Source organism: Electrophorus electricus, chromosome 11 (assembly GCF_041902795.1).
Source record: "Electrophorus electricus isolate QZ-2024a chromosome 11, ASM4190279v1, whole genome shotgun sequence".
NCBI classification, from domain to species: domain Eukaryota; kingdom Metazoa; phylum Chordata; class Actinopteri; order Gymnotiformes; family Gymnotidae; genus Electrophorus; species Electrophorus electricus.
Window position 1 is genome coordinate 8678498 of NC_137507.1, and position 25955 is coordinate 8704452.

Consider the following 25955-nt stretch of genomic DNA (forward strand, 5'->3'; position numbering starts at 1 on the left):
CTTATGTCACTTTTTTATTGATCTACATCTCGAATTGATAGAACACAGATTTTAATTTGGCATTAAATGCAACACTACCTTAAATCTTAAACATTTCACTAATGGTGAAAAGCTGTTGTACAAAGGGGAAAAAAGGTCACCCAACGTGCACTGTAAAGGGTTTAAATGATGTGTTTCACAGATTCTGTAAAAAAAAAAAAAGGAAACAAAATATAGGCGAGAGGACATCGCCGTCAGCAGCCACGGGGGGACGGGGCGAAGAAGTAGAGGGCCAGTAGAATGAGGTAGACAACCACCAGAGCCGTTCCTGAACACACACGGCAACGTCAGACTCCGGCGCCAACCGCAGTCTGAGCCGCAGGACGCGCGCACGCGCTACATACCCTGGAAGTAATCACACTTCCCATCCATGAAGATGTAATTGACCAGAATGACACTGAAGATGCTGGCCCACAGGTGCAGGTCACTGAAGATCAGAACAAAGCCAACGTCCTGGAGAGGAAGCCAAGGCCGTCGGAGGAAGGTCTCATCGCGCATGTACAGAATGAGCCCCCTCCCTCGGCATTACTTACATAAACAGCATTGAATAAGATCAAGAGTGGAATCTGAAGCATACACACTTGCACGGCAAGACAGTTTCCAACTTCAAGGCTAGATGATGAAATGTAAAGAAATTTTTTGTAAATAAAAAATAATAATAAATTGCCACCTACAGAAACAAACCACTGAATAAAACTGGAGAGCTCTGACCTTAAACTGATGTTGTTCTGAAGGGCAAACTGAATCCCGTTAACAATTTCTGGAATCTCGGGAACCATGGCCAATACAGTAACGCCAATGAAATACTGCAACATCACAACAGTGGAATATAAAAACAAACACACACGTCAGAATGCACAAGTTACACACTGCAAAGACGACGCGTTAGCAAGGCTGTCTGAGCAGGAACCAGTGCGACATCAGGGACTCTAGGATGAGCTGGAGTCGATACATGCGTTATGAAATGCGTTCGGGGCGCGTCAAACCTGCGATACGGCACGGCTGGAGATGATGGGCGTGATGTGCTCTGTCGCGAGGTCCGCGCACACTGCGGTTAGGAGCGTGGCCACGATCAAAACCGCCAGAGCTCTCCACCTACTCCAGTGCACCACTGGGTTATGGTGACTCATCACTGAGTTCACACACGCACGGAAAAAGAACCGTGAATCCAGACAAGCACCAAAATACAAACCATCATTAAGACTCACAGTGCAGTTCAAGGAAACAACAGTAGTTTGAACGAATGCTTGAAATCGATTTGGTTAAAGAGGAGAGAACAGAACGGGTTCATCAACGTGAAGCCTTCCTAATGCCCTTCTACGCAAGTTCAGCGGCAACTAAAAAGCAAACCAATTCCGTTCAATTTCATTTATATAGAACATTTTACATCTGTCAAAGCAGATTTATAAAAAAGCTAACCTTTTGAAATGCAATGCACATTTGCCATTGCTTTTTAACCAAGTGATTGTATTTTTGCACAGATTAAAATTCAAAGTGGGGCAGCATTAAATTTTCAAAATGGATTTTCCATGCCATTTCGTAATACAATCAGAACCCGTAATGAAATCTTAGCAGATACTGCGTTTCATTTTCTCCTGTTCAGTAAAAAGTCACAAATACGAACAGTGCAAACTAGATTGGATTTCCCTCGGTGTCTGAGGTCACTCATTATCCTTCCCAACAGCCTTTGCAATAGTGCCAAATTTAAATGAAAATCAACCAAGCAGTCGCAGATTCCCAGTAGCACCTAGTTTAGCTAATCAACTTTCGAGTCTAGTCTGGATTCATTTGGGCAGGAGTGTGTTTCTAACCTGCAGACTCGCTCTTATATCCTTTTGCCAGTAGCTGGGATGTTAGATTAAGCATCCGGATTTCCTCCTGAACCAAGGGCTCCCGGAGATGTCAAAGTACTGCTCGGGCATATTATATTAATAGCGTGCTATTGATCAGGTAGGCTGTCGACCTGAGGAATGCGCCCGGAAACACGTTTCAGGACTGATTGGACCATTGGACATGGCAAACACTTAGGCCTCTATGGAAAAGCACAGATTTATTTTTAGGAAAAACATTGCGCATTCAAGGTGCTTCACTGTTACTAGATAGAATACAACACAGAGGATACTTCGATTTATTTCAAAATGGCATTAAAAATACCTCTCTGAAAATTCAGAATGCATTTTCAGGGAGCAGTGTTAAATAATTCACTGCAAATGTCCTTTTAATCTTTAAGAAAAATATGACAATGTATTTTCTTCCTTCTTGTGGCATGATAAACCACAGATAATAACAGCAAATGTGCTTTGCATTTAAGAAAAGGTCTGCTTCCAAGTTTGCTTTTTACTTGGCATGGGTAATCTACCAGCCCTTAGTCAATACCACCGCTGTGTGAAACACAGCGCCTCCTTGTGGACACGCACCATGGCCATGGCCGTTGCTGATGTGGAAGTCGTAGATATGCGAGTGCGTCTTCAGCGTAAAGACCAGGCCGACCAGATACGCAGCAGGGAGGAGCACAGAAACCGTGTACACCAGAGGCCTGCGACATCGGCAAGGGACCAAGAATCAAGCCAGACACACCCGTAACGTTCACGCGTTCCTTACCCGCAAAGTGCACGGCTACTCACTCAATGTGACTCTGGAACAAGGAGAGGTTATTTTCAGTCTGCACAAAAGAGCAGCAGGACAGGGCTGGTGTCACACGCACAGTCTGATCTCAGATTCTTCTACTAGCAATACAGTATGTCCCTGTGGCTTTGCAGATGCAGTTACACACCAGATCGTAGTAGCACGCTGTGCAGGTGAATGGGCTGCCTTTGTCTCCGGACAGATTACTGCAGTTCTCACACACCAGGTTCCCGTAGGCTTTAGAGAAGAGGGTGGGGGCGAACACACCTGGGACCCGCCACACAGATGTACAAGTTTAAATGCTGGTCCGCAAAACGAACTGCGCTGGCTTGTCATCTCAAGCAGTCAAATGCAAATGTAAACAGGACTGTGCTTAGGGGGTGCTGTCCCACCTCCTACTGAGATGAAGAGCAGGGCGGAGCTAACCCCAGCAGACCGGCTGTTGAATCGTTGTTCGCTGTGCTTACAGCCACCGATGATCATACAGAGACCCTGCAAATACAGTGCCAGGCCAGTTTACTACACGAGCTCATTAAACGAGCATGACGACGAACAATAAGGAACAGTATTAAGCACACGCCTGTGGGTTGCAGCAGCTACAACAGAAATAAGACGTACTGCGATTACATAAACAGGTTTCTGTTGCAACCGTGTCCATGCTCACCGGAACAAAGAGGATGCAGCCCAGCAGCGTCCCCGTGAGAGCCGCTTTAACGATCTCGGCCAGGCACTTGGTCCCAGACCGCTGGCCCTGCAGCAGGGCAGTGAGGTAGAAGGTCAGCTCTGTGATGGAGCCGAAGGTGGCGTTCACTACCGCTCCCACCGCAAAGTTGCTCTGAGCAGAGATGCTGGCAGAAAAACAAGAAACAAAAACAAACAGCTGAAATCGGAAACATTGCCTCTTCCTGATTGACCCGCGAGGCACTGTGAGCGAGACGAGCGTGCGTCCAGGGGGCGGGCGCGTTACCTGGCGATGCCCATGCCGATGTAGTAAGACAGGGGGATGATGGAGGTCACAGTGGTGGCAAACTTCACCTCAGAACTGACAAAAGAATTGTTGTGGTCCACGTAGCCAATCACCAGGGTGACGATGACCAGGGACAGCAGGTCTGATCAAGAGAAACTAAGGTCTTCAACCATTAAATATCAACAACCAATATACCACAGTTCCCGTACATATCCGATTTCTGTTAATAATATTATATAAAACTTACATTACACAAAGCATATATACACAATGCAATAACTACAGGGATAATGAAGTCAAAATTGTTACTTCTGTTTTATATGGAGACGAAGTAAACTGATAGAAAAGTCACATTTTAATAAAATGCGGGTATTCAAGCGCTCCGTTTCAGATGAGCACCGACTGAACTGGTGGACCACAGGAAGATCCTCTTTCCTCTTTCCTACAGATCATTTTAAATCCAAACTTCTCAAATAATTGTACTGTAGACGCCACGCTTGTGCTGATACTAAATATGCGAAACAAACATGACCGCAGCAGTAAAGGATACTGACAGCGAAGACGTTGATGCCGTCAACCTCGTATTTGTAGTAGTACCTGTTAAAGGCGCGATAACAGCACAGGAGGACCCTGGCTTCACAGCTTTGAGCCTAAGGAGGAGGAGGAGCGTTAACTTCAAAGTTTGAACAGAAACAAAGGCGTCATGGAAACGGGTGGCCCGAAGACGGCAACCGTAACCAAGCTACTGTGTGAGACATTACTTCCAAAGCACTGGATGTCTCACTTTCTGCACCGTCTGAAGGCGGATCTCCTCCGGGGGCAGGAGGAGGACGGTGTGGAGCATCCTGGCGTTCGTCTTCGCAACGGGGATGCTGAACACCAGCATCCAGGAGAGGAAACAGACGAGGGCGTGCACGGCAGCCAGAGGGAGGTAGCCGAGGAGGAGCCAGACGTACGTGCCGGCACGACACTGAAAGTCAAAACCAGGGGCAGAGACTTCAGCAGACGGAACACCGGGACACGCGTGATTGTGACTCGTCAGGAATAACGCCATGTGTCTACTGAACAGTGTGAGTAAACATTTTTATTGATAACAGCAGTTCGCCAAGGTACTGTACATTAACATTGAAATATCAGAATCGAGGTAATGCATCAAGTCAGACGAGTAAAATCAATGACTATTCAAAATGTCTGTGTGAATATGTACGATTTAAAAACGGATAAGGCATTCGTAACATTTAAATGTGCAAAAGCAGTCACCCATCAGACTATGGGAAACTGAAAACTGGTCTAAAGTCCTCAGAGACCTTGGCATGGCATAAGGCTGGCGCAAGTCCCCGATGTAGGCCGCGGCCCTTAAACTGGATACTATAACAAAAATAGGGAGCCAGTGAAGGAACCCAAAACTGAGGGCATACAGTCTCTGCTCTTGGTTCCCTTAAGCAGCCTAGCTGTGGCATTCCAGACCGATTCACGGAGCAGACGCTTGCAATAGACAGAAGGCTAGATCACGTCTTATGCATTTGTTAGGACATGAACTAGGACTGACATCACATGTGGTGGGCTTCATAAGAGCTACGATGTCTTATGTAATTTATTTTTAAGGCACAAGGTAATTAAAAATGGCAGTACTCCGACAGGTAGACTGAAGGATGCCATGTATGCTCCGATATCAATCTAATAAAGGAATGCTTTTCGCACGGCTTGCTGAAAGGCACAAGTTTTAAAATCTCAGGTCAAGAACGGCAGAGCAAGGAGAAAAGGGTAGCTTGTTCCTCTGCACCCAGCTGAGGGGGATGTGGGCACTGTAGTCCGTTACAAAATAATTTCTACAAGCAGCTGAGAAAAGACAAATGGTGTGAGCTTATAGACCGATAGTGACAACCAGAGATTGTAACAGCAGAGATTTAAAGTTGTGACACAGAAAAACTAAAAAGGACCAATGGTCAGGAAAGCATGGAGCCACAGTGCCTGTTTCTAATATTATATCCATTTGATGAAACGAGGTGGCTGGGCAAGTGAATGACCAGAGGTTTCCTGGGACAGTACATGCAAATATTAAAGTGGGAGAGAACGAGTAGAATTAAAGAGTCTGGCGGTTGTGGGTATAGATGTGTATTGGAAAATGAATTTTAAAACCTTGTGGAGGATATCTGTAAAGAAGCATACAAATTAATGGGATGCTGTATTCCAGACTAAATAATTAAACAAAGCTAAATAACAACGTTAACGTAAGACTCAACATAAAGACTGGCGTTTAAAGCAGCTTTGAAATACTACAGCCACAACTCTACCTCTAATTCTAGCGTCTGCCAAATGCCGTAAACATTAACGTTAATCAACATGTAGGTACTAAAAATACTGGCACTTGGAAATCATTTCTGGAAGGCATTGACAGTGAATCAACGCTAGAGGGCGCTGGTAAGCATGGATGCGACCACCACCACCTGTGTGTTGGCAGCATTAGCACGCTAGCGCTCACTCCCTCATCCAATGATCATAATGGCAAACTTCATGAAGCTGTTACCAATTTATTATTTTTTAAACCCGTTCCGTGAACACAGCCTGCATTAGGGGACACGCGTGACAGACAATTGTTCCCATAAGCAATCTCACCCAGTATTGACTCTTCTGAGGAGGTGGAGCACTGGGTGGGACATCTGTAATGACAGAGGGAGGGGGGTGCAGCAGAGGAGCAGACTCCTTCACCTCCGGCGACCCCTTCACGTCATCCGTTTCCTCCGGAATAGCTTCACAGTGGGGGAATTTAATACAGCACCTGCGTGCCGGCATGCTAGTCTGAGAAACACAGCGGAAGGAAAGTCCGGAAAAGGAATGACCAGAATGTACACACACACACACACACACACGAGCTACACTGGAGTTTTGGGAACAAGAACCTCAGACACAGCATCACGCATGATTGCAGTAACCAAACCCACAAATGTGAACTCAAGTGATAAAAATGGATTAGCAGAACAGAGACAGAAAAAAAACAAAAACAAGCAATAAACCAGGTTCTGAGAAAGCACGATTTAAAGCAGCTGTCTACGTCACCTTTTGTAACGCCTTCCCAAAGGGCCACAACAAATATCCTGACAGTCTCCAGCAGAGCTTCCCTGTCGCCGTAGAAACAACATACAGCATCAGGCGATGCAGAAGAAAATGGCTCAGACGACCAACATCTCGGGGGTTTTCTACATACCGTATGGAATTCCAATGATGGTGCAAAACATCAGTAAACAAACCAGAACATAAGCTAAAGAAATCCACCATCCAAAGAGAATGGAATAGACTACATTTCCAAAGGTGACTACTGAGCCTGCAAAAAAAGAAAGCACAACACAGACAATACAGCAGAATGTTGGTAAGCTCAAGACATAAGGATGGTTTAAGTCAGCAGATTTAGAGCCACGTCGGATGATGGACCGTGATGGATGACCCCTGACCTGCATGCGGTTTGATGAAGTTCTGCTGCGAGTATAACTCCTTCACCACATCTGATCGGTCCTCGATGGGACGCTCCGTGACGTGGCTCTTCCATTTTCTGAAGCCAAACTGCCATGCAAGGATTACACAGGATTACACGCAGGCCCACACAAACCAGAGGAAGTTAAGTCATTGAGAATCCAGAAAGGTTGATCTACCATGTAGTTGTTGGCAAGTTTGTGAGCCTCCACCTCATTCTCCGCATGGATGGAGGTCCTACAGCTCACCTCCTGCCACACATCCTCGGAGCACGGCAGGTGCCCTGTCAGAGGGGTCACAGGTCAAACAACACCAATACTCCGATGCTTTCAACGTCAGTCAGAGCGCTGGAATACGACTGTATTCGGCCACGACCAAGATTTGCGTCTATCCAAACCATTTCACTTGTGTTTTAGTTAAGATGGTAGTAGATGTGTGTCCATCTAATCTAAAAAGCAAGTAAAACAGATAAGACAGTGGAAGGTTTTTTGTTTTAAAAGGCTTAAGAGCTGGAGCTTTGGACAGAGTGTCCGGTCCTCTCTCTTTAGGGGTAACATCCTAGTGCAGCTGACAAGTATAGGATAACTCCATTATTACATATAACCAACATATAACCATTACGTAGTCAACCAAGCATCTCCGCAGTGGGTTCAGAAGGACACAAACACACGCCTTTTTTTTGTACCCACCCATCTCCCTTAAGGAATGGCAAAAAGTAGTTTGGACTGTGTAAAAGGCCTCTTACTGTGTATAGGAAGGCATTTTGGCGTGTAGTGGCCAAAATGATGCGACGTGCAGGGTGATGGAGTATCAGCCGTCTCGGGGTGAGTGCCGGACACACACAGCCTGTCACACTGGGAGCTACGGCGATGGCCTCTGGGGTCATGTTCCCATAGATGTTCTGGGGGTTGTTGCAAAACGTTGGGATTAGACGTTTCGCATGGACATAAGTCTGTTGGCAAAGAGCCAGCTGACGAAAAATTCCAGCCGGTCAAATATTTCAGAATAATATAGTGTAGGAACTAGGTTATTTTCAGTGGCTTACATGCAAGTAATTGAACAAATTCTTTAAAAAAGTATCAAAGACAGTATTGGAACGCACTTTTTTTTTTACTCTAAGCATGGAACGACTACTTAAACAACCTTTTTCGTCGACGTACCCAACCTACGGCTAACGAAAGCTTCCGTTACCCAGTTTTAAGTCCGCTGTATCAAACTGGGCCATCTTGGCCTGCCTGGTAGTAAACTGGCAAAGCGAACAAGCCATTAAATGCGTAGTTTCTCTCAGTAGAAATCGTGACTTTTATTTGCTGCTCACTGCAAATAGTATTAAACAAGCAGGCCTGTGTGTTGTGGACGGACTAACCACGACGGCACTCAACATGTTAAAGTCCAGTTATCTGGCTAGCTGTGGCACTAAGGAAGCCTAAATCACACACCCCCTGCGTGGTTTAAATGAATATCCCCAACATATGTACCGTAATTCTTCAGGGAATCTCTTCCAGATATTTATCAGACCAATTAGGCAGGTGGCGTTGGCAGCAATCAAAGAAAGTAACGAGAAGTAACGAGACACTACTGACTTGCTAGTTAAGAGTGTTTGCTAATACAACTAAGTAACAATCCTAACCTTAATCTTTCGTACTCGGAGGAAACAAATGTAACAGGTTTCTAGATAAATAACGTGTTGGCTTTTGATCTTAAATTTACATGGAGCTGCAAACATATACTCATGTATCGATCAGGGAATTAAAGGTTCCTGCACCTGAACTGTCTGCCACAGATCTCCGGCGTAGACTCTCTACATCTGTAGACATGATGCGTGTCCTTCCTTCAGTGTGTCACCTGGACTGAGATGTGATAAAACCGTCCCCGCCTTAGGCAGGTATGGTGCGCGCTCTCGGTGCGCGCCATCGTTGCCGAAAGTCCCTTTTAGACGCAAACCATTTTTCATTGAATTACGGGATTGGGATTTGTAGTAATGGTACTACGAGAAGTCACTGTGGTCTAATGTCTGAATTTCCGTGCCAACGACTTCAAGTACTTATTTAGTAAATAATTTTAGTATCCAACTACGGTAAGTCGATCAAAACGCTAAACTCATGGACTTCTCTTTCATTTGCAACACTGAGAAACAATTCGTTCGTACTCATGTCAAATAGGCGTTTATTGTAAGAAGCAATGAAAAAAATGACGGACTCTTTTAAAGTATTTTAGATCAAATCACTGATAAAGTGAAGATTAAGAGTCACAGCGTCGTGTAAATCCTAACCAGTAGAGTGTGCCATATACAGCAATATCCCTCCGTGTATTTCCCGCATGTATGGTGGAGATTATGAGATTAACACTTTGGATACAGAAGCCACACAACCAGAGTGAAGTTTTAAACATGATCCATCGCATGCCGTTCTTACAGCTCCAAATTCTGACCAACTTGATCATGAGCCCAACAGAGGCAAAATCTTCACCTTTAGCTGATCATTTTTGTAGACTTAAGACTTAACATAATTGTCAGATCTTTCTATACTAATATTCTTTTTTTCCCCCCACAAACCATGCTATTCCAAAAACTATAAATACCCTGCCAACACATCAGGAACAGCTGTGGAAGTTTCTCTTATAGATATTTGGACAGAAGTCACAAGATATTTGTAGCTATAAATGTTCTGTCACAATATGGACATTTTCTATGTGTTACTGATCAAAGAAGGTTATGGTAGAGTTAATCAGTGCTGATCATACGTGTGATCTTGCAGAAGAGTTTCTCTACTCACACTACAACAGGCTAGACTGTGCGGTTACGAAGGTTACCAGAAAACATACCAACAAAACCTGTTAAAAAGCACACCTCTATATTACAAAATACATCATCCTAAGAAAACCAAAATGTCAACTGGGCAAAATGAACTAAAAACAAGGTGACATTAAAATATGTACAATACAGTACAAAATGGTGAGGAAAACAAACAACTATATACTAAGATACAAAAATAACACTTTGATAAAACTGTACAGAAATCACTTTAAATGGAAACAAGGCACATGAACAGTCTGTTATTAGAATTTTCAGGTTCCAGAGTGTCAGTTCATATGACAATGACCCTACATTCACGTAGCCTACAGCTACAATGAAAAAGGTGAACTTGGTTGTCATTGCACCAGGCAACTTAATATAAAAGTGATAAAAGTTAGGAATAAACTCTCGCTTTCTAACAAAGTACTAATGCTTGTCGGTTCCTTAACGCAAGTACACAACTGAAGGACGCGGGTCCAATAAAACACAGCATACCATGCAGCTAAAGCAAAACCACTAAATTCACTAGTCTTGTTTGTTTCAACCAGTGCAGCATCTCACTAAAACTGATAAACTACAGCAAAGTATAAGAGAGAGATGTGGTCCATTAAATAACACTTGACAAAGGTTTTGTGTATAACAGGACTGTGATGCAGGCCAAATGCATGTGATTCAAAATCAGAATCTTTATTTGCCAAGCACCAGATGTACCAGGAATTTCTCTTGGTGCAGAAATCTCTCTCAAGGGCGCCATCCAGTGGCCTCATGTGTTGGCTTTCCATTCTTCTGTTCAAAAATAGCTGGTACTGCTAAACCTTCCTTGAAACAGGGAGATGGTTGCGCAGTGCATCTGGAACTTCTGGACAAGTCTTGCTACGGAAGAGCACAGCGCTCACGTGTCAAGAAGGTCAAAAATCGGAGTCAGCTTCCATCAGCTCCGCCTCTATGAGGTTGGTCCTGGAGTGGATTGGTACAATCATGGCCCTCCTGCCGTCCGAACGAGGTGACAGGGTTGTCCTGGCACCCCCTGGTGGCGAGAGCATCTCCTTCACAGAATGACGAAATGCTCCATTAGCCGTCCAGGAAGGCGCCAAGAACTGGCCTCGGTCCTCGCGATGGCTATCGCTTAGCGTCAGAGGGCTGGCAAGGTTGAAGCCGGGCTCCCTGCACCGCTGGCCGGAAGAGAGTGATCCCAGCATTCCATATCTCTCCTGGTATGGAATGGGACAGGAAGGTCGGAATTCTGGGAAGGACCCCGGGAGGATGTTCTCCTCCTGTTGCTGCTGTGCCCACAGGTTAGCCACGAGCCTGCGTTGCCCTGGTAACTTGGGGAGGCGGGGCACGGCGCTGGGACCGAACTCCCTGCGGCGGGGGGCGGGATTCATGCCGTCTTCTGCGGCAGCTGCCGACCGTGCCTCCTTCTTTCTCTTCTTCTTTTTCTTCTTTCTCTTCATCATCTCAGGCGAGATCTCGGCTTCGACCATCCACAGTTTGTTTCTCTCTTCCGGCGGGGGAACTGAGCACGGAGACAGTTGAAGACGCCATACATCAAAGATAAGCATCTTCAAGGCAATCCTACTTGCCTGTGTTTTACAAGAGTGCACAATGCTAACAAGGAGGTTTGGTACTGACCAGGTGTCCCGGTCAGAGAGACCGAGATATCCTGAGGTAAGATGGCACCTCTTCTGGCTACCATCTTGGTGACGTGCTGGGCCCATGCGGAGGACATTTCCGCGGACGGCTCGTTCAGCTCAAAGTTAATACCTGCTGTAGAGGAGCGATAACACCAATTAATCTAAATCATCTTCAACGTCTTCCACGAACTTCTGGAAAACCTTTTCACTAGAGTACCAAAGATGCTTTTATTTCCCCCACATAAATAAATAAACCCACTTTCAATATAATTTCTTTACATTTTTTAAACTGTGCAGTTATTTGACATACTGCACTTAAATGGCACATTTCGATTTCAGTTTTTAGCGTATTCCATTAACCTAGCAGACATGTTTATTCACATGTCCAGCAGAGGGTGCTATACTTACCCACAGGTCCCTCATGGGAGACTGAGTGCATGCTGAATGACAACTCTTTCTCAGGGTCCTTCTGGAGTTCTTTCCGCTTTGCAAATGCTTTTGCTATCATCTTGCTCTTTTTGATACGCTTCGGTTCGTCATCACTGCGTCCAATGATCCTTGGGTTGGAGGAAAAAGTAAATATTAGGTTAACTAAATAACAAAGTAATTTAGTTATGCAACTCAGCAAGTAAAAGCCTAGCCAGACTGCTTGCCAGACGTTTCAAGGAGCAATCAGGAATGCTGCATTAGCTTTAGTGAATAACCAATGTGACCTGTTTCCATTAGCAATGCAGCTCAGTGAGAAATAAGACATAAAATCACTTACAATGCATGACAGGAAAATAGTGAGTGAGTGAATCTGGACAGTGTAGTCTCATTTAAAAGATAGACAGACATCAACACATCACATGCACAAAGTTCCTTTTGCATTCGCTGGCATCTCTGTAGTTGTGCCTAAAATGCTTTCAGTTACGTTCGCTTTTCCCTTTTTTATTCCTCACATAATATGAGCTTCATTAGTTTTCTCACCATCAAAGAATCGAGATGAAGAATGTATTTAAAAACAGAACAAAAGAAGCTTGCTTTTTTTTAGCAATCACTTGGTCTGACGATTTGTTTTTACATAGTTCGTAGTATGGCAGATCTTAAATGTAGATGGATTTGCTGTGGACATCGGACTACCGTCAGCTGACTACTTCCAGAAACTTCAAAATCCTGCACCATGCAGTGTGAAGGAAGGCGAGTGCCCCACCTGCACCAGGTGCGTCTCCAGATGAGGATAGTGGCTTTGGTCCACACCCAAGTACTCATGGCGATGCCAGTGCCAAACATGGAGAAAAGGTTGATCTTCTCCACCAGAAGACTGGGCCGGTTCTTGATGGCACATTCCGGGATCGGCTTGTTGGTCTGATGAGCTATAGTCACGTTAGCTTCACACCTGTTTAAAGCATATTTAGAAGTCAGGTTTAGTCAGGAAGGGGAGACAGCCACCAAAATATGAACAGCAGGCAGGCTGGATACCCAAATCCAAAAAGTGTTTTCTTAATACATATTTTTGGATGTAAAAATGCTTACAGCACGTATTCCCTGAAGCTCCTTTCCCATTCTGCTTGGTTGAAGAAGTCATAGAAATGGCACCCAAAAGTGATGAAAACAAACCCAAAGGCCAGGAAGCCAAATATGCCTATCAATGAGAAAAAAAGAGCAGAAATTAATTTTATTTGTTGCTTATACTGGGAAATGACTCAAATGAATTGGGAAAAACAGTAAGTTGCTGCACACATTACACAAATACTACAATACTGTTCAAAGTTCAAACGGCAAATCTAACAGTCTAGTGAAGCGCGAGATGCAGATACCAAGTCTCAGCATGGTCTCGTTGATCTTGCTCGCTGCCTTTTCGCTCAGCAGTCCGGGATGGTTACTCTTGATGGAGAACAACGTCATGACACCTGCAAAATGGCAAACTTGCAGTCAGCCTCCACTGGCTATAAGGCCGAAACACTGCCATTACTCAAGCACACAAACGCGACTCGTACAGTTACAGGTAACAGCTCGTTAGGTCGCCATTACCTCTAATGAGAAAATTGCCACCGATAACGAGGACCACGCCGATAGGAGCCAGCACGAAGCCTGCACGATATCTGTAGTTCTTGTACCCGACAAAGCAGATCCCACTGACAGAGTCTCCGTCCACCTGCAAGAGGTTTAGCACGGTCAGTCTCAGTCTGCAGCAAAAGCAACCCCGGAAAGGACGGAACCAAGCGAGGCAGTTACCTCGGCGATGGCCAGGATAGCCACGGTGAGGACAAAGGGAACAGACCACGTGACCAGGTGGAAGTAGGAGGTTTTTCCAGACAGAGGTTGTTGCGTGGTGCCCAGGGCTTTGAAAGACGCGTGCCAAGCATAGGTGAGCATAACGAACCAGATGACACCTGACATCAGGGAGTAGTACACGATGATAAAGATGATAACGCAGGAAAGCGTCTCTGTGGACCTGGGCAGAGGTGAAAGAACGTGTCAAAGCTCTGCACACACTCCGCACGTGCTCCGGTCTACTTGTTAATTTTTTTGTTTTTTTTTAATCCGGCGTCGTTCTTACGAGGGTTCCCCGAGCCGCATGGTTTTATCACTTTTGCACACAATCTCCTCGCGGGCCCCGTCCATGAACTGAGCGAGCCATCCGATGCTCCCTACAAAGAAGCAGGCGTTGACGTAGAAGAGGATGACAGCGGGATAACGGTTGGAATTCTTCCAATCCGCAAGGAACGTAGCCTGAGAGAAAGAGAACGCGAGAGAGCAGGATGCTGAGTGAACAACCACCGCACACACCAAATCTCCAATCCCACCCCCCACACACACACATTCCCAGTAATGTTAGTGTTAGTGAGAGCTGGTTCCAACCTCGCAACAGGTCTCTCCTTCTACTGCATCATACCTACCAGCCACAGGATAATACATGCTTTTTTCCCCAAATTCCCCCAGATGCACTTTTATTTAGTTTTTTTTTTTTTTGGGGGGGGGGGGGGTCTTTACCCTGTACTACTCCCCTGTCTACGTACCAGCGTAAAGAAAGTGCAGAGAAGAGTGAGAGATCCAAAGATAGCGATGTAAGCATGCATGTCCGAGTGCTCCTCCTCGGTGAAGAGGGGGTTGTCACACTGAATACCACAGCCCTCTACATCCTTGTACCAGCTGGCCTGGATGTCTGTTTTGACCAGGGGAGCCTCACATTGGCCGGAGATGTTGAATCTGATCTTCTGCACCTCATTCTTCATAACGAAAGAAAAGAAGAGTTTTACGTACTACTGCACGGAGAAGACAGACCGTGACCGACTGTCAGCTGAACTACACACATCTGTCCATGGCGCAATATTTCTAACACGGTTCAATCAGGTATACTCTTAGGTCAAGTCAATCCAGACATTATTTTGACAGAACACACAAGAGCGCGCACGCACACACAAAAAAAAATCACCAAGGAGGAAGTTATTTATACCTGGCAACCGACAGGGAACTTGTCCTTGTGCTCACACTTGAGGAAGCTGGGCCAGCCCCGCTCCTGCTCCACTATGCTGCAGGGCTTACGAGTGGACTGACACAGTAACTGGCTGGGGAGCTCCACTTTACCGTTCTCACACTTGGGCATGTAAACAGCGCAGAGTAGAGGTTGAATGACGGCCCAGCAGCGAGGAGCGTTCCTCAAACCTAGCGAGAGAGAGACGGCTCAGCAGATACGGCCATACCCAACGCATCTGTACCGACCAGTCGAGGTGCAGCTACCAAATTTTGCTTCATGGCTTTCAGAACATTTAAATAATTGATATTCTGATACATTTAAGTAAACTTGTGGTTTATATATGTAAATATGTGTTTAATTTACTAACGCCTTTGATATTTGCAACACACTGAAGACAGCGATTCTTTGGTTCTTTTGGGTCTTTTCCCACACAGGTGTGTGCAGTTTACACCACACAGGTGTGGGAAAGAGGGCTTGAAGTCTCGGACAACACAGAGGACCACAAGAGATCACGGTGTGAATAGGGAACAGGTCATTAACCAGTGCTCATGTTAAAAAGGCATTGTAAACAGAACATCGCAAATTATCTTAACATATTGTTAATTACAAAAGTATTACGAGGTCAAACCGGCCTTTAGACTTAGTTACCCTAATTTATATTTATACATTTCTGTCATTACTTTTGACTCTTGGCCAAAAGAACAGCAAATCCTAAAACATATTGTAAATTACAAAGCAAACCATGACAAACAACTGTCTGACGCCCAGCGGAATAAATCTGTTTTTGTTGTTGTTTGCGTTTATTTAACAGATACTAGCTCACCAGACCACATGGCCAACTTCTCGAAAGCTTCTTCTTGGGTTTCGGAGTCCTCTGCTAGGACCAGAGACGTGTGCGTGTACGGCAAAGGCGAACCGAGGCACGTATTGGACTTAAGCATTTCACAGGTCGAGGTTTTCTTACAAAAATCGTTGAATGTGGTTTCGTTTTTCTGCAGCACAAACGCCTGGGTTCCCAGCAAGGTGGCAGCCCAGACGCCAAGTAGCCCAAGACCTCCAACAATGGAGTGGAGGCGCCTGGAGGACATTTTGGAGATCCAAAAGCGTTTTACTCGCGGGAGAAAAACGGATCCGTCCCGTACCTCACGAGCGAAAGTATTTCCGAGAGCAAATACAAAAGCATGACTGTTCGTTAGATTCTCGACCACACAACCGTCTTTCCGCGCTGTCCTAAAGTTTTCTCATACTTCCTTCGTCCGCCTGGGCTGTAATGTGTTCATCTTTGTTATTCCCACGACTGCAAAGCCGTTTAGCGCGGACTCGGAGCTCCTTTCCTCCTAAACCTTCCCAAGGAAGCAAATGTAGCTACATGATGTCTTCACCATCCCCCACTTTTCAGATGCTGCAAAAAAAAAAGTTGTGTGGAAAAGTCTGCGACTCTGTAACCTGATCCTCGGTCTGCTCGCGCCGACCCCTCGAGCGCTTCCCCGTGCCCCGTCTGCAGCAAAGCTCAGCTCGCGATAGATTTCCAGGACTTTCACTACGCGAGCGTACCAGTTAGGATTCCGTTATGGGCATATCGCTGTCCTGCAAACGTCGGAGCGTTTTTGGTGGGGGGAGGAGGGATTCCTGAGAAAAGGGGGTAAAAAAAACAAAAATGTTCCCTCCCATCCCCCTCTAAGAATGTGTAGAAGCGTCAAAACAATCTGTCGTCTGTGCAAGGGTGGAAACCAGCCTGTAATTTGGTTTTATTAGCGTGTTTATTAGCGTATATATATATATATATGCTGAGCCCCGCGTTGTTTATTCATTTTGTTTCCGAATGTAAACGTCACTTGGGGTGTTTGTCAATGCATTGACTTCAATGGCATTGAAAAAGTTTATTGTAAGAGGAAAAATCTCTTGACTGGATTCAGTGTCATAGCTTACTGGTCATAACTGTACACCTCCATACCCAACTGTACACCTCAGAATTCATATCCATCTATCTGTGCAGCAGAAATCTATGTATATGACTATTGTAAAACACTTTGAACCCAAATGGCGGATAAATGACTCTTTTCCAATCAAATTAAAAAAAAAAACAGGGTAGTACAATTTTTAAAATCATAATTCAAAACAAAAGCATTTAAAAAACAGAAGGCCTTAGCCTGCTCAGTTAGTTACAGAGAATCCTGCTACTCTAATTAAGTAGTTTTGTTCTCCCGTGGGTTTGGTAGTATGATCACATTTGGCAACACAGGCGGAAACTCTGAGGAACTCACCGAAGATCTGATTAAAACCTTCAGTTTACTGTACCAGATTTCAAGCAAAAGTGAATCTGAGTCTGCTTGGGGTTGGTTTGCATTACCCAGCATAGCACCTCCTTAAAAGGCCTTTGCAACATGACTGCCTTAGCAGAGAGTCTCAGGACCACACACACATACACACGTGTGTGTGCACACGACCCAGAACAGGTCACCTCCCCCTCCCTGTGCAGTTAAGGAATGAGTAAGCAATACCTGATCCCGTAACGAAGTGTCTTCCCAAACAACGTGTCTCTTTTCTGCAATCTCTGATTCATTAACGTGAGCAGTAACTTCAGGAGAACATGAGCCTCAGTTCATACACCAAATGCAAACCACATCCATCCCTGCCATGTCTGCTGGTCTTGTGTGTGCCTGGGGTGCATTTTCTGCATGGTCTGTGTTACGTTGCATTAGCTTTCAGCTCTGTGGGTGTGCCGTTTCTGCACGCAAACGTGAAAGCATTTCTGCTGTTTCTGAAGTCAGCCCTCGCGCATGTTAGGAGTGTGTGTGTGTGTGTGTGTGTGTGTTTGCATTGTGTCTGTATTAAACCAACATGTGAATTTCAAATTATGTTTAAAAACAGTGCTATACGTGAGGCTGGCGTGAACAACTGAAGAAGTGTTCTGAAATGTCTTCTCTCCCAGAACACAAAAATGACTGCTTGTTCTTGTGTTACAAATAGGACTGTTTCCTGCAAAAGAAATGATGTAATTTAAAAAATGTTTAAATAAATTCCTCACTACTTGTAAACCTGAATCCTAATAATGAATAATGAGGAAATTCTCATTGGATTTCCTTGTAAAATACAAAGCAGTGATGAATAGATATCACCGCCACTCAGAGGTGGAGGAGGAGAGCCCTGGATGATCACATGACCCATAGGCTGAAGGCGGAGCTAAGCAGCATGGCTCCCTGGATCAGGCCAAACTTGCTCCGTGTGTACAGGTCTTGCAGATGAGGAGACATGTTTATTATAGACTGGACCTGTGTGTTTGCTGGGGATGCCAACCCCCCCCCCCCCCCCCCAACACACACACACACACACACACACACACACACAATTTACTACTTCCCCACTTCTCTGCAAGAGCTCCCAGACATGTCATATTATTCAACATGAGGCATTCAACATTTATTTTATTACATTTTCTGAAATGTATTGTATTATCATTTTGAATGCAGTAACGCTTTTTGCAATAAGGAGTGCTTTAATGCTTTGCTCGATCAAAGTGTACAAAAGTCATAAATCTATTTTTCTGAAATGTAGAAAAACAACAGGTTAACAGATTGTACCAAAACATGCCTAAATACATGAATGAACTCAATCATTCTATGAACACAGACTCTGCACACATGATTTAAGCAGCAGTATATACATGCAAAAAGAACAGTAATTTTGAAACAGACACTTGTTTGGGGTTGTTGTTTGTCATTAAAAAAAAAGTTGCCCTCAGGTCGTCTGGTTATTATTGGAGAGACATAATTTTAAAATAACATTGGCCTTTTCCTTTCAAGATGGCATTCCCTGTAACGTTGCACATCTTCTGTGGTAACATGTGACTTCATAGCAGGTAACTCAAAAATGGTCACCATACACAATGAAGAGATCACAGAATCTTGCACCTAATTCCACCAAAGTATGGCTTCAGAGGTGATTCAGGTTTTCTAACATTGTCCTGGCCACTGGAGAGTTTCCCCCAACACAAATCCTGGACGTATCGGCCACGGAGAGTTACGCGTAATTTACAGACTGCTTACGTGGAAGGGCAGCGGCTCAGTGTCGATCGGAAAAGTTGCTCTCGGCTCCAGGTTCCTTCACCAGCAGCCTTCAGAGATTCAAGACTCAGCTCCAGAGGTCTGTGTGGTGCTGCAGGTTGTAGTCCTGCAGTTTGATCTGATCCTGGATCTGGTTAATCAGGACCTGAGAAAGCATGATCCCCACCAGCTGAGGGGAGAGAGCACTCGGTTGTTTTGCCTTGGCAAATCTACCTTCCACCAATTCCTAAGAAACAGATCCTGACCGTTCTAACCCTACCACTGAGTCACGCGTGTAATGGTTCTCCCCTGGCAGGCACATACCTGAGGGATGGCTAGACCCAGTGCCAGTCCTCCCAGCACAAAAAGGTTACTGTGGATCCAGTTGACAAGCTTGTCTATGCAGCCGTTGGTGTTGATGAAGATGCCGGCTTGGACATAATCTAGCTCCTGCATTCCATGTCCACACATAGTGTTTATAACATTCTGGGGAAAAGGAGAGAGCAAAGAGAAAAATGCGAAGACCATTCTTAAAATACCTGCCAGAGCATGTTTATCTGTGATGCACAGGCCATCTTTTATAAATAATAGTGTTCTAAAATGCATTTATCTGTTACAACATACCAAACTGCCAATGAAACATTTGTAAACTTGCTTTCATTAAGGCGTCTTGCACAGTTCGGTCACATGAAAGCGGTTTTACAGATTACTTTTGACTTGGCCTATATACCAGAATTATTATGCATGAGAAATAGATACCAGCACATACTAAAATGTTGTAATTTGCACAAATTTCTCTTTTTGTTAGAAATCAATATTTTTTAAAGTGACATTTAAAAATATTAACAGTACTTAAAAATTAAATTAAATCCATCATATGTATGCCATTGCCACAGTCTGTTCACAGCGACGGATATTCAAAATTGTAGTATAGTACACAAGCTCTCCAGATGAACAGGACATTTCGGACAGAGGTCCCTTATCAGCTGTGCAAGCAAAGTGCTTCTGATGTATGTCATCACAGGACTGCATCAGTGGGAGACAGATCTGTGTGATTGCCCTGCGCAACCGTAAGCTTTGCTCCAGGAGATGTTTGCCCGTTAGCCGCTCACCTCGTCTTTTGAGATCAGGCAGCAGGAGAAGGGCACGGAGCAGCGCTCCCTGCTCGGGTTCTCCGTGGAGCAGTTGAAGTACACGTTCTGGGACCAATCCAAGTAAGAGATGCCACCACAGCAGGCAAACTGAATCACACAAGACCAGACCGACATTACAGTAACGTGACGACGATTTCTGTAAGAATATGTTCATTGACCCAAATCATAAAGGCAGCTGAAGAAACTGCGTGATGTGGTCTTAACCTCTTTTTGTCCAAAGTCGATGAGATTCTGGAGGTCCAGATCATCTCTGTAATGCTCTATTGCATTGTTAATCATTTTTGTCACCTTATGACGTACCTGTTGGCAAACACACATTTTACATCATTTCATCCCTCCCCACCCACTTATTAGTTCAGTTTAAACAAATTAGCCACAGAGTGAAAAGAAAGAGACAGTCATGCGTCAATCAGAAATTACGCATAAATCCATAAATGCACAAATTAGAGGAATGCAGTAAACATACAGTAAACAGCAGGGGGCGCATTATGTCCGCTAAAGATTTTTTAAAGGGCTTTTTCAACTGAGTGAAAACGTATTCCTTTTTATCAAATACCACAGTCCTCAAGGAAGTGCTGGAAATGTTATGAGTTACTTGAGTCTAAATGCATTTAAAATTCCCATGTGGAGAGTTCCAGATCATAACCCTGAGAGACAGCTGTTCAAATGTCACTTACCTTGTCTGAGAAGACAAAACCTAAAACTCCAGAAGTGAGCTGCAGCAGAAAGATGACCGTCAAACAGATGCAGAACTGTTGGGAAACACAAACGCGAGCCAGTGGGAGAGAGGGGAGATGACCATCTCTCCACATCTGAACAAGACCTCTGTGCCCAACCGCGCTAAAAACACCACACATCCTGCAATACGAGGAAGGGTGCAGTGAGCAGGGATTTAACTAGCATTCTCTTCTTTGGAGGTATCAAAACGCCATAAACGGTGAGGGGAAATATAACGGGTGCTGGAAATACAATCAGATGACACCTGGGTAAGGTTCAGCACCTCCTGAGACCCCTTTTAAAAAGTCAGTTGTGTATTCGTACCTGCTCATAAACATTAACCAACCTTCACTGGTCCGCTGTCTCCTGATCTCCAGTGCAGTCAGCTGTTGCGCCCACTCTTTGGATACCCCACCCAGCCCCCCGCAACGGCACCTCACAAACATCAATGCGCGGCGTCGGTTCTGTGCCAAGGTCAAACACTAACCGTCTGCAGGAGGCAGATGTTTTCTCTGAGGGAGCCCACACAACCACAGAAGGTGATGAGGAACATAAGAATTCCCACAGCGATCAGGAGGACAGAGGGGTCCATGGTTAAACAGGCCATAGCCGTCTCTGCATAGCGCTCCGGCGAAAAGAACAACAGCGATTGATTATTAGCATTGGACTGTGAGTAAGACATTTGGTCATGTTGACACTAACAGAAAAAAAAATTATTATTATTATTATTATTATTATTAAACTCATTAACAAATGCTGAAACAAGACAGCAGGAAATGACCAAACTATACTTTGTGCATTACACAACTGAAACCTATGGAGGAAAATACATTTTAAGAGGGCACTTTTCTCTCCGTCAACAACAGGAAACATAAGAGCCTTATAGGACACACATTAACTACACAAATGTTTTACCCAAGCATGGAGCTAATTTTCATACATGTGTTTCACTGTAAGGAAATGCAACCTCCAGTTTACCAGCATTTTTCTTAGAAAATAAAAATTGCACAATTCTGTGCACGCAACACCCTCTAAATATAAACATAAATTGTACTGTTCTCTCTTTTACAGAGCCAAAACGCGAGCAAACTTTTTCTGCAATTTACTCCTATTCAGTAGAGTACACTGTTTTACACTAATCCAAGATTAGTTTAGCAGTTTAGAATGGCCATGGTTCTACGGGAAGGCAGAGGCTGCTCCGAGCTCAGAGATCTCCGAGTCACCGTGTTTCGTGATCCTGGCGTACACACCAATGGACATCAGCACCAGTGAGATGATCTGTGGTGGAAAACAAAACAGAGACAGGCATTAGCAGCTCCTGTCTTCGTAGTTGTTTTGTTTTTATTTTATCTACATATTCCAGATTACAAATACAATTTTCATCATGTGACAGAGCTCTTAATCCAGAACGACTTGCATGTAACAGTATGACAGTGTGTGTGTGTGTGTGTGTGTGTGTGTGTGTGTGTGCTCCCAGGGAAACAACCCTAATGCCTTGGTCCTTGTCCTAACTGCTCTATCAGGTGACCTACAGGAGTACAAGAACAGGCAAATATACTGTGCAGTATGTACATACACTATAGTGTATATACTATATACATGTAGCACTATATAAGCAACTAACTTAAACAGGACGAGGTGAGGAGTTTGCGTCTACAAGTTTTGCAAGAAACGGTTTCCCTTATTTCTATTCACAGGACACCCAAATGGCGCATGTTTACAAAGGCCGCAATGCACAGGCTTTTAAATGCATCACCATTAGTGTACAATTTTTAGAAAAGATGTCACGAGCAGGACAGTTTAAATACCTCACAAGGAGAAGTCCTGGATTAGTGTGCTAAATTAGTAAAGGGAATGCTACATCCTCGATCACTGACTTGATCTTGAAGTGAGCCCTGACTGAAGCAGAAAGCAGAAGACACCTGTTGCTTAACCAGAACATCCTACAGAGAGAAGCAAGCCCAAGTATTTGTGTTTCACTTCTTTCACACAGTGTAAAATATTGAGGTTCTTTGAAACAAAGCAGTTTCATCCTCACATAACTCGGTTGTAAGATCACGATAGCGGTACTTTAGCCAATGGCTTGCAATTAAACACAAGATACTGCATGCTACCGCGGTTTCAACATGCCTTGGTCTGTTTTCCATTCTTCCACCATCTAGATCAGAGGACAGGAAGGAAAAATTCCATGAGAGTTTGTCCAATAGGTTTATACCAGTTTCGACTTGCTTTTTCCAAAAGATTACTTACCACCACACAACATCCTACAGCCTTTAACCAATTTTCAACCAGTTTGGAAAAACTAAATTAATATTTGATCGCAATTGAAAATCAGTTAAGTAACTGTGTGGCTCTTCAGCATGATAAATATTTATTCCGCTTTTCAGACTGATTTCAATCATTTAAGTAGAAGAGAACCCACAGGTGGAAATCTCTGGTTACACAAACACGTCTGATGGGGTTTTTTCGAGTGTTTGAGTGTTTTTGTACTGCGACAGTTTGAGCGGAGTATTGCCAGTGCAGTGACAGACTCTTTGGGACTCTCTTTTAAGCTTGCTCACAGTTGCACACTGTGAGGGCTCTTTGTTAGGTGAAGCTATCGTCAGCAAACAAATCCATAACAACAGTGAAAGTTTATCCAAGTTTTTTCCTACGTGGTGGGTGTCAATCTTGATTAAGTGGCTTTAGCCATTCAAACTCTAAATCTGTGAATTTCTAATTAATTAAAGAAAAAAGGCAACACTAGCACCAACCGCCCCCCCAAACAAACAAACAAACAAAAACATCTAACCAAACAAATACAAACACTCAGTATCAACCTATGAATAAATGAGACTTGCTGCTTAGCAACAGCAAAACACTCTTTGTAAAAGTTGTAAATGAAGACTGTCAAAAACTAGATAAAAGGAGTTTTATTTTAATGGTTCTCTGTGTAAGTTAATTTAAATTCAAATCAGATATGCTTTATTTTGCTGTGTACTATACATGACAGACTATTATGCACTGATTTCAAACTGCAAGTTGTTTCAGGTCAAAGTCCATCTCAAATGAAGAATACTATAACGTGGCCTTTAAGAAATAATATTAGACAAGGCTCCAGTACCATGTACCAAAGGCAGTCCTTGTTCCAGGATACCTCCTTATTACTGGTAGATGCTTGGTGCCCTTGCAACGCAATTGCAATAATGTTTGTAGAACTGTTAGTGTTGCTTAACCACTCAACATTACTCTGAACTACGGAAGATGTCTGAATGTTAACTTCCTCAGTGATTAAGCAAACCAAATCTCCAGTGCATGTTAAAACTTGCTATCGGCTGATGGTTTGTAAAAAGAAGACAGAACAACACTTATAAAGATTATTAATCATTACCCAAAGTGCACAACACCCAGCTAAAAGCGACACGGTGCTCGTGTCTGACTGGAGCGCATGTGCTTTAGGTTAGTGCAGGGGCAGGTGTACTCACCCAGAATAACGTGTTAAAGAAGAACAGCAAGTATTTCACAACCGGACTGACGAAGGTGAAGTCTTCCTCGCTCGGCGAAACGTCTCGCTTCCCTGCCATCGTTGCGCGTGCAAACTGTTTGCTTGCGCTGGATCGCGAAGACCTTTGCTGTCGTTTCGGAGGAGGCGGCGCTCGTGCCCCGGGGGTGCAGGTTTCACGCGGACCCGAACCTCGCCACTGCGCGCGCAGCTCCTGATTCAGTGGGATGAGCTCGCGCAGTCTGCGCCTCCGGGCCGCGCGGGTGGTCGCTACAGAAGGGGCGTCGCCTCCTCGCGAGTGCGCTTACACACCTGGGCCCGGTCACGCGCGTAATGAAGGGCAGCACGGGGGTTCAAACCCGCTACACATGGAACATGCGCTTAAGGAAACCCTGACTACAGTGTCCTCCAGGCTTTTAAACCGCCGTGAACTAACTGTCTCTGCCAAAAAAGATTTAAAATATTGTGAGTTAAGCTTAATGAGTCTGTAGAGAGTTCACTTTTATTTAATGACAGCAATCAGATTTCAAACAATAAACACCATTTGTCTTCATATAAATTACTCATAAAAGTAATCAAAGGAAGTAAGTAGAACTAGGTCTGTACAAATATCGAAACATTTCCTCTGGAAGAAAACGCTTGACTTCTCACTTTTTTTTGGTAGATTTTTACTACATTTCTGTGACTGTCGATTACACGAGCTTTAGTACTTTTTCAAAGAGGAATGAGTTCATAGAATGGTTTAAACACACTGAAAGGAGTGTTTACTGAAGTTCTGCCACGTATTGAACTCAAACCTCTCCGGAGCCCTGAAAAGAGGGCCCTCTGGAGCCCAAGTGCTCTCCCAACACCCCAGCAGCTCCCATTCAGCAGAGCTGTGTGAGAGCCAGCCAGACTGGGGGCGGTGGGACTCCTTCTGGAGACTGCCCGCCAGAGAATGGACCCCTTGTTAAAAACGGCCTTTCTGTGGCGCTCTCAAAGCATCGCCGGGTTTGTCAACCTGCTGAGCCGCTGCATGCCTTCACGACATCGCTGCTCAGTGCTCCGCTCCGATAGTGCTGCAGTGGCAGCTGGCCCACTGCTGGGACACCTCGCAAACTGAAGAGCTTTTTGTTTGCTGTCTGCTGGGGCTTGAGAGACTAATGACGGCTTACCCTCAAAGGATAAACGCTGGAGAAATGCAGCAACACAAAGTTGTTATCGTGTGTGTGTGTGTGTGTGTGTGTGTAATATGGGTATTTATAAATGTGTGTGTATATATATATATATATATATATATATATAAACGTGTGTAAAAGTGTGTAATATGTAAATGTGTATTTATAAATATATATATAAAGTGTGTAAAATGTATTTGTGTGTGTATCTATGTAAAAGTTTGTAAATGTATTTATAAATGTTTGTGTATATATATATATATATATATATATATGTGTGTGTGTGTATGTAAAAAAGTGTGTAAAAATGTAAATATATTTTTAACATTTGTGACTTATTAATTTCAAAAGGATGGAGCATTATCTCTATGTATCAAAATATGATACCATCCTACTAATGTGGAACAGTTAAAAGG

At 44.2% G+C, this 25955-nt stretch overlaps 3 protein-coding genes and 1 long non-coding RNA gene across 9 annotated transcripts; 1 reads left to right on the forward strand and 3 right to left on the reverse strand.

Annotated features, from left to right (window-relative positions):
- Positions 1 to 2: 2 nt before the first annotated feature.
- Positions 3 to 6830, reverse strand: cax1 (cation/H+ exchanger protein 1). The gene is made up of 14 exons (XM_081722703.1): positions 6689 to 6830; positions 6248 to 6430; positions 4416 to 4601; positions 4182 to 4281; positions 3632 to 3773; positions 3329 to 3512; positions 3057 to 3156; positions 2813 to 2931; positions 2664 to 2701; positions 2457 to 2575; positions 1026 to 1171; positions 573 to 845; positions 384 to 492; positions 3 to 307 (listed from the first exon to the last, which is right to left on the reverse strand). The coding sequence occupies exons 1-14, from the start codon at positions 6776 to 6778 to the stop codon at positions 234 to 236; spliced, it is 1863 nt and encodes a 620-aa protein (XP_081578829.1). The 5' UTR covers positions 6779 to 6830; the 3' UTR covers positions 3 to 233.
- Positions 6831 to 9248: 2418 nt separating this feature from the next.
- Positions 9249 to 16583, reverse strand: smo (smoothened, frizzled class receptor). Its single transcript, XM_027021630.3, has 12 exons — positions 15811 to 16583; positions 14967 to 15175; positions 14530 to 14739; positions 14070 to 14242; positions 13745 to 13964; positions 13541 to 13664; positions 13327 to 13419; positions 13043 to 13151; positions 12720 to 12905; positions 11936 to 12084; positions 11526 to 11660; positions 9249 to 11409 (listed from the first exon to the last, which is right to left on the reverse strand). The coding sequence occupies exons 1-12, from the start codon at positions 16073 to 16075 to the stop codon at positions 10802 to 10804; spliced, it is 2481 nt and encodes an 826-aa protein (XP_026877431.2). The 5' UTR covers positions 16076 to 16583; the 3' UTR covers positions 9249 to 10801.
- Positions 13358 to 25601, reverse strand: tspan33a (tetraspanin 33a). Of its 6 annotated transcripts, none has more exons than XR_014125803.1 (9): positions 24366 to 25600; positions 22125 to 22179; positions 21389 to 21516; positions 20862 to 20936; positions 20389 to 20484; positions 20143 to 20271; positions 19355 to 19516; positions 19034 to 19220; positions 13358 to 13419 (listed from the first exon to the last, which is right to left on the reverse strand). XR_014125803.1 is itself a non-coding variant. In XM_081722705.1 (9 exons), the coding sequence occupies exons 3-9, from the start codon at positions 22159 to 22161 to the stop codon at positions 19119 to 19121; spliced, it is 729 nt and encodes a 242-aa protein (XP_081578831.1). In that variant the 5' UTR covers positions 22162 to 22179; positions 22710 to 22800; positions 24366 to 25598; the 3' UTR covers positions 18409 to 19118. The 6 variants fall into 6 exon arrangements, 4 of the variants coding, with proteins under 4 accessions (XP_081578831.1, XP_026877426.2, XP_026877424.2 ...); XR_014125802.1 differs by lacking the exon at positions 13358 to 13419 and adding an exon at positions 15038 to 15175 and having other exon boundaries at positions 24366 to 25599; XM_081722705.1 differs by lacking the exon at positions 13358 to 13419 and adding an exon at positions 22710 to 22800 and having other exon boundaries at positions 18409 to 19220; positions 24366 to 25598.
- On the forward strand, positions 15104 to 16134 carry LOC145659699 (uncharacterized). The gene is made up of 4 exons (XR_014125804.1): positions 15104 to 15240; positions 15422 to 15518; positions 15799 to 15907; positions 15986 to 16134. It is a non-coding gene; the product is annotated as an uncharacterized LOC145659699 (long non-coding RNA).
- Positions 25602 to 25955: the final 354 nt, after the last annotated feature.

What these genes read in the sequence shown, in the direction of transcription:
- smo (XM_027021630.3), bottom strand. Translation starts at nt 16,075, where the DNA reads ATGTCCTCCAGGCGCCTCCACTCCATTGTTGGAGGTCTTGGGCTACTT. An exon ending in ATGCGGCTCGGGGAACCCTC is followed by an intron (nt 13,965 to 14,069) that starts GTAAGAACGACG and finishes ACCTCTGCCCAG; the next exon opens with GTCCACAGAGACGCTTTCCT. An exon ending in CTATCCTGGCCATCGCCGAG is followed by an intron (nt 13,665 to 13,744) that starts GTAACTGCCTCG and finishes AACCTCTTGCAG; the next exon opens with GTGGACGGAGACTCTGTCAG.
- cax1 (XM_081722703.1), bottom strand. Translation starts at nt 6,778, where the DNA reads ATGCTGTATGTTGTTTCTACGGCGACAGGGAAGCTCTGCTGGAGACTG. An exon ending in TTGGGAAGGCGTTACAAAAG is followed by an intron (nt 6,431 to 6,688) that starts GTGACGTAGACA and finishes TGTGTTTCTCAG; the next exon opens with ACTAGCATGCCGGCACGCAG. An exon ending in CAGCGTGCTACTACGATCTG is followed by an intron (nt 2,702 to 2,812) that starts GTGTGTAACTGC and finishes TCTTTTGTGCAG; the next exon opens with ACTGAAAATAACCTCTCCTT.
- tspan33a (XM_027021623.3), bottom strand. Translation starts at nt 24,464, where the DNA reads ATGGCAGGGAAGCGAGACGTTTCGCCGAGCGAGGAAGACTTCACCTTC. An exon ending in ACATCTGCCTCCTGCAGACG is followed by an intron (nt 20,937 to 21,388) that starts GTTAGTGTTTGA and finishes GTTTCCCAACAG; the next exon opens with TTCTGCATCTGTTTGACGGT. An exon ending in TCGACTTTGGACAAAAAGAG is followed by an intron (nt 20,272 to 20,388) that starts GTTAAGACCACA and finishes TGTGTGATTCAG; the next exon opens with TTTGCCTGCTGTGGTGGCAT.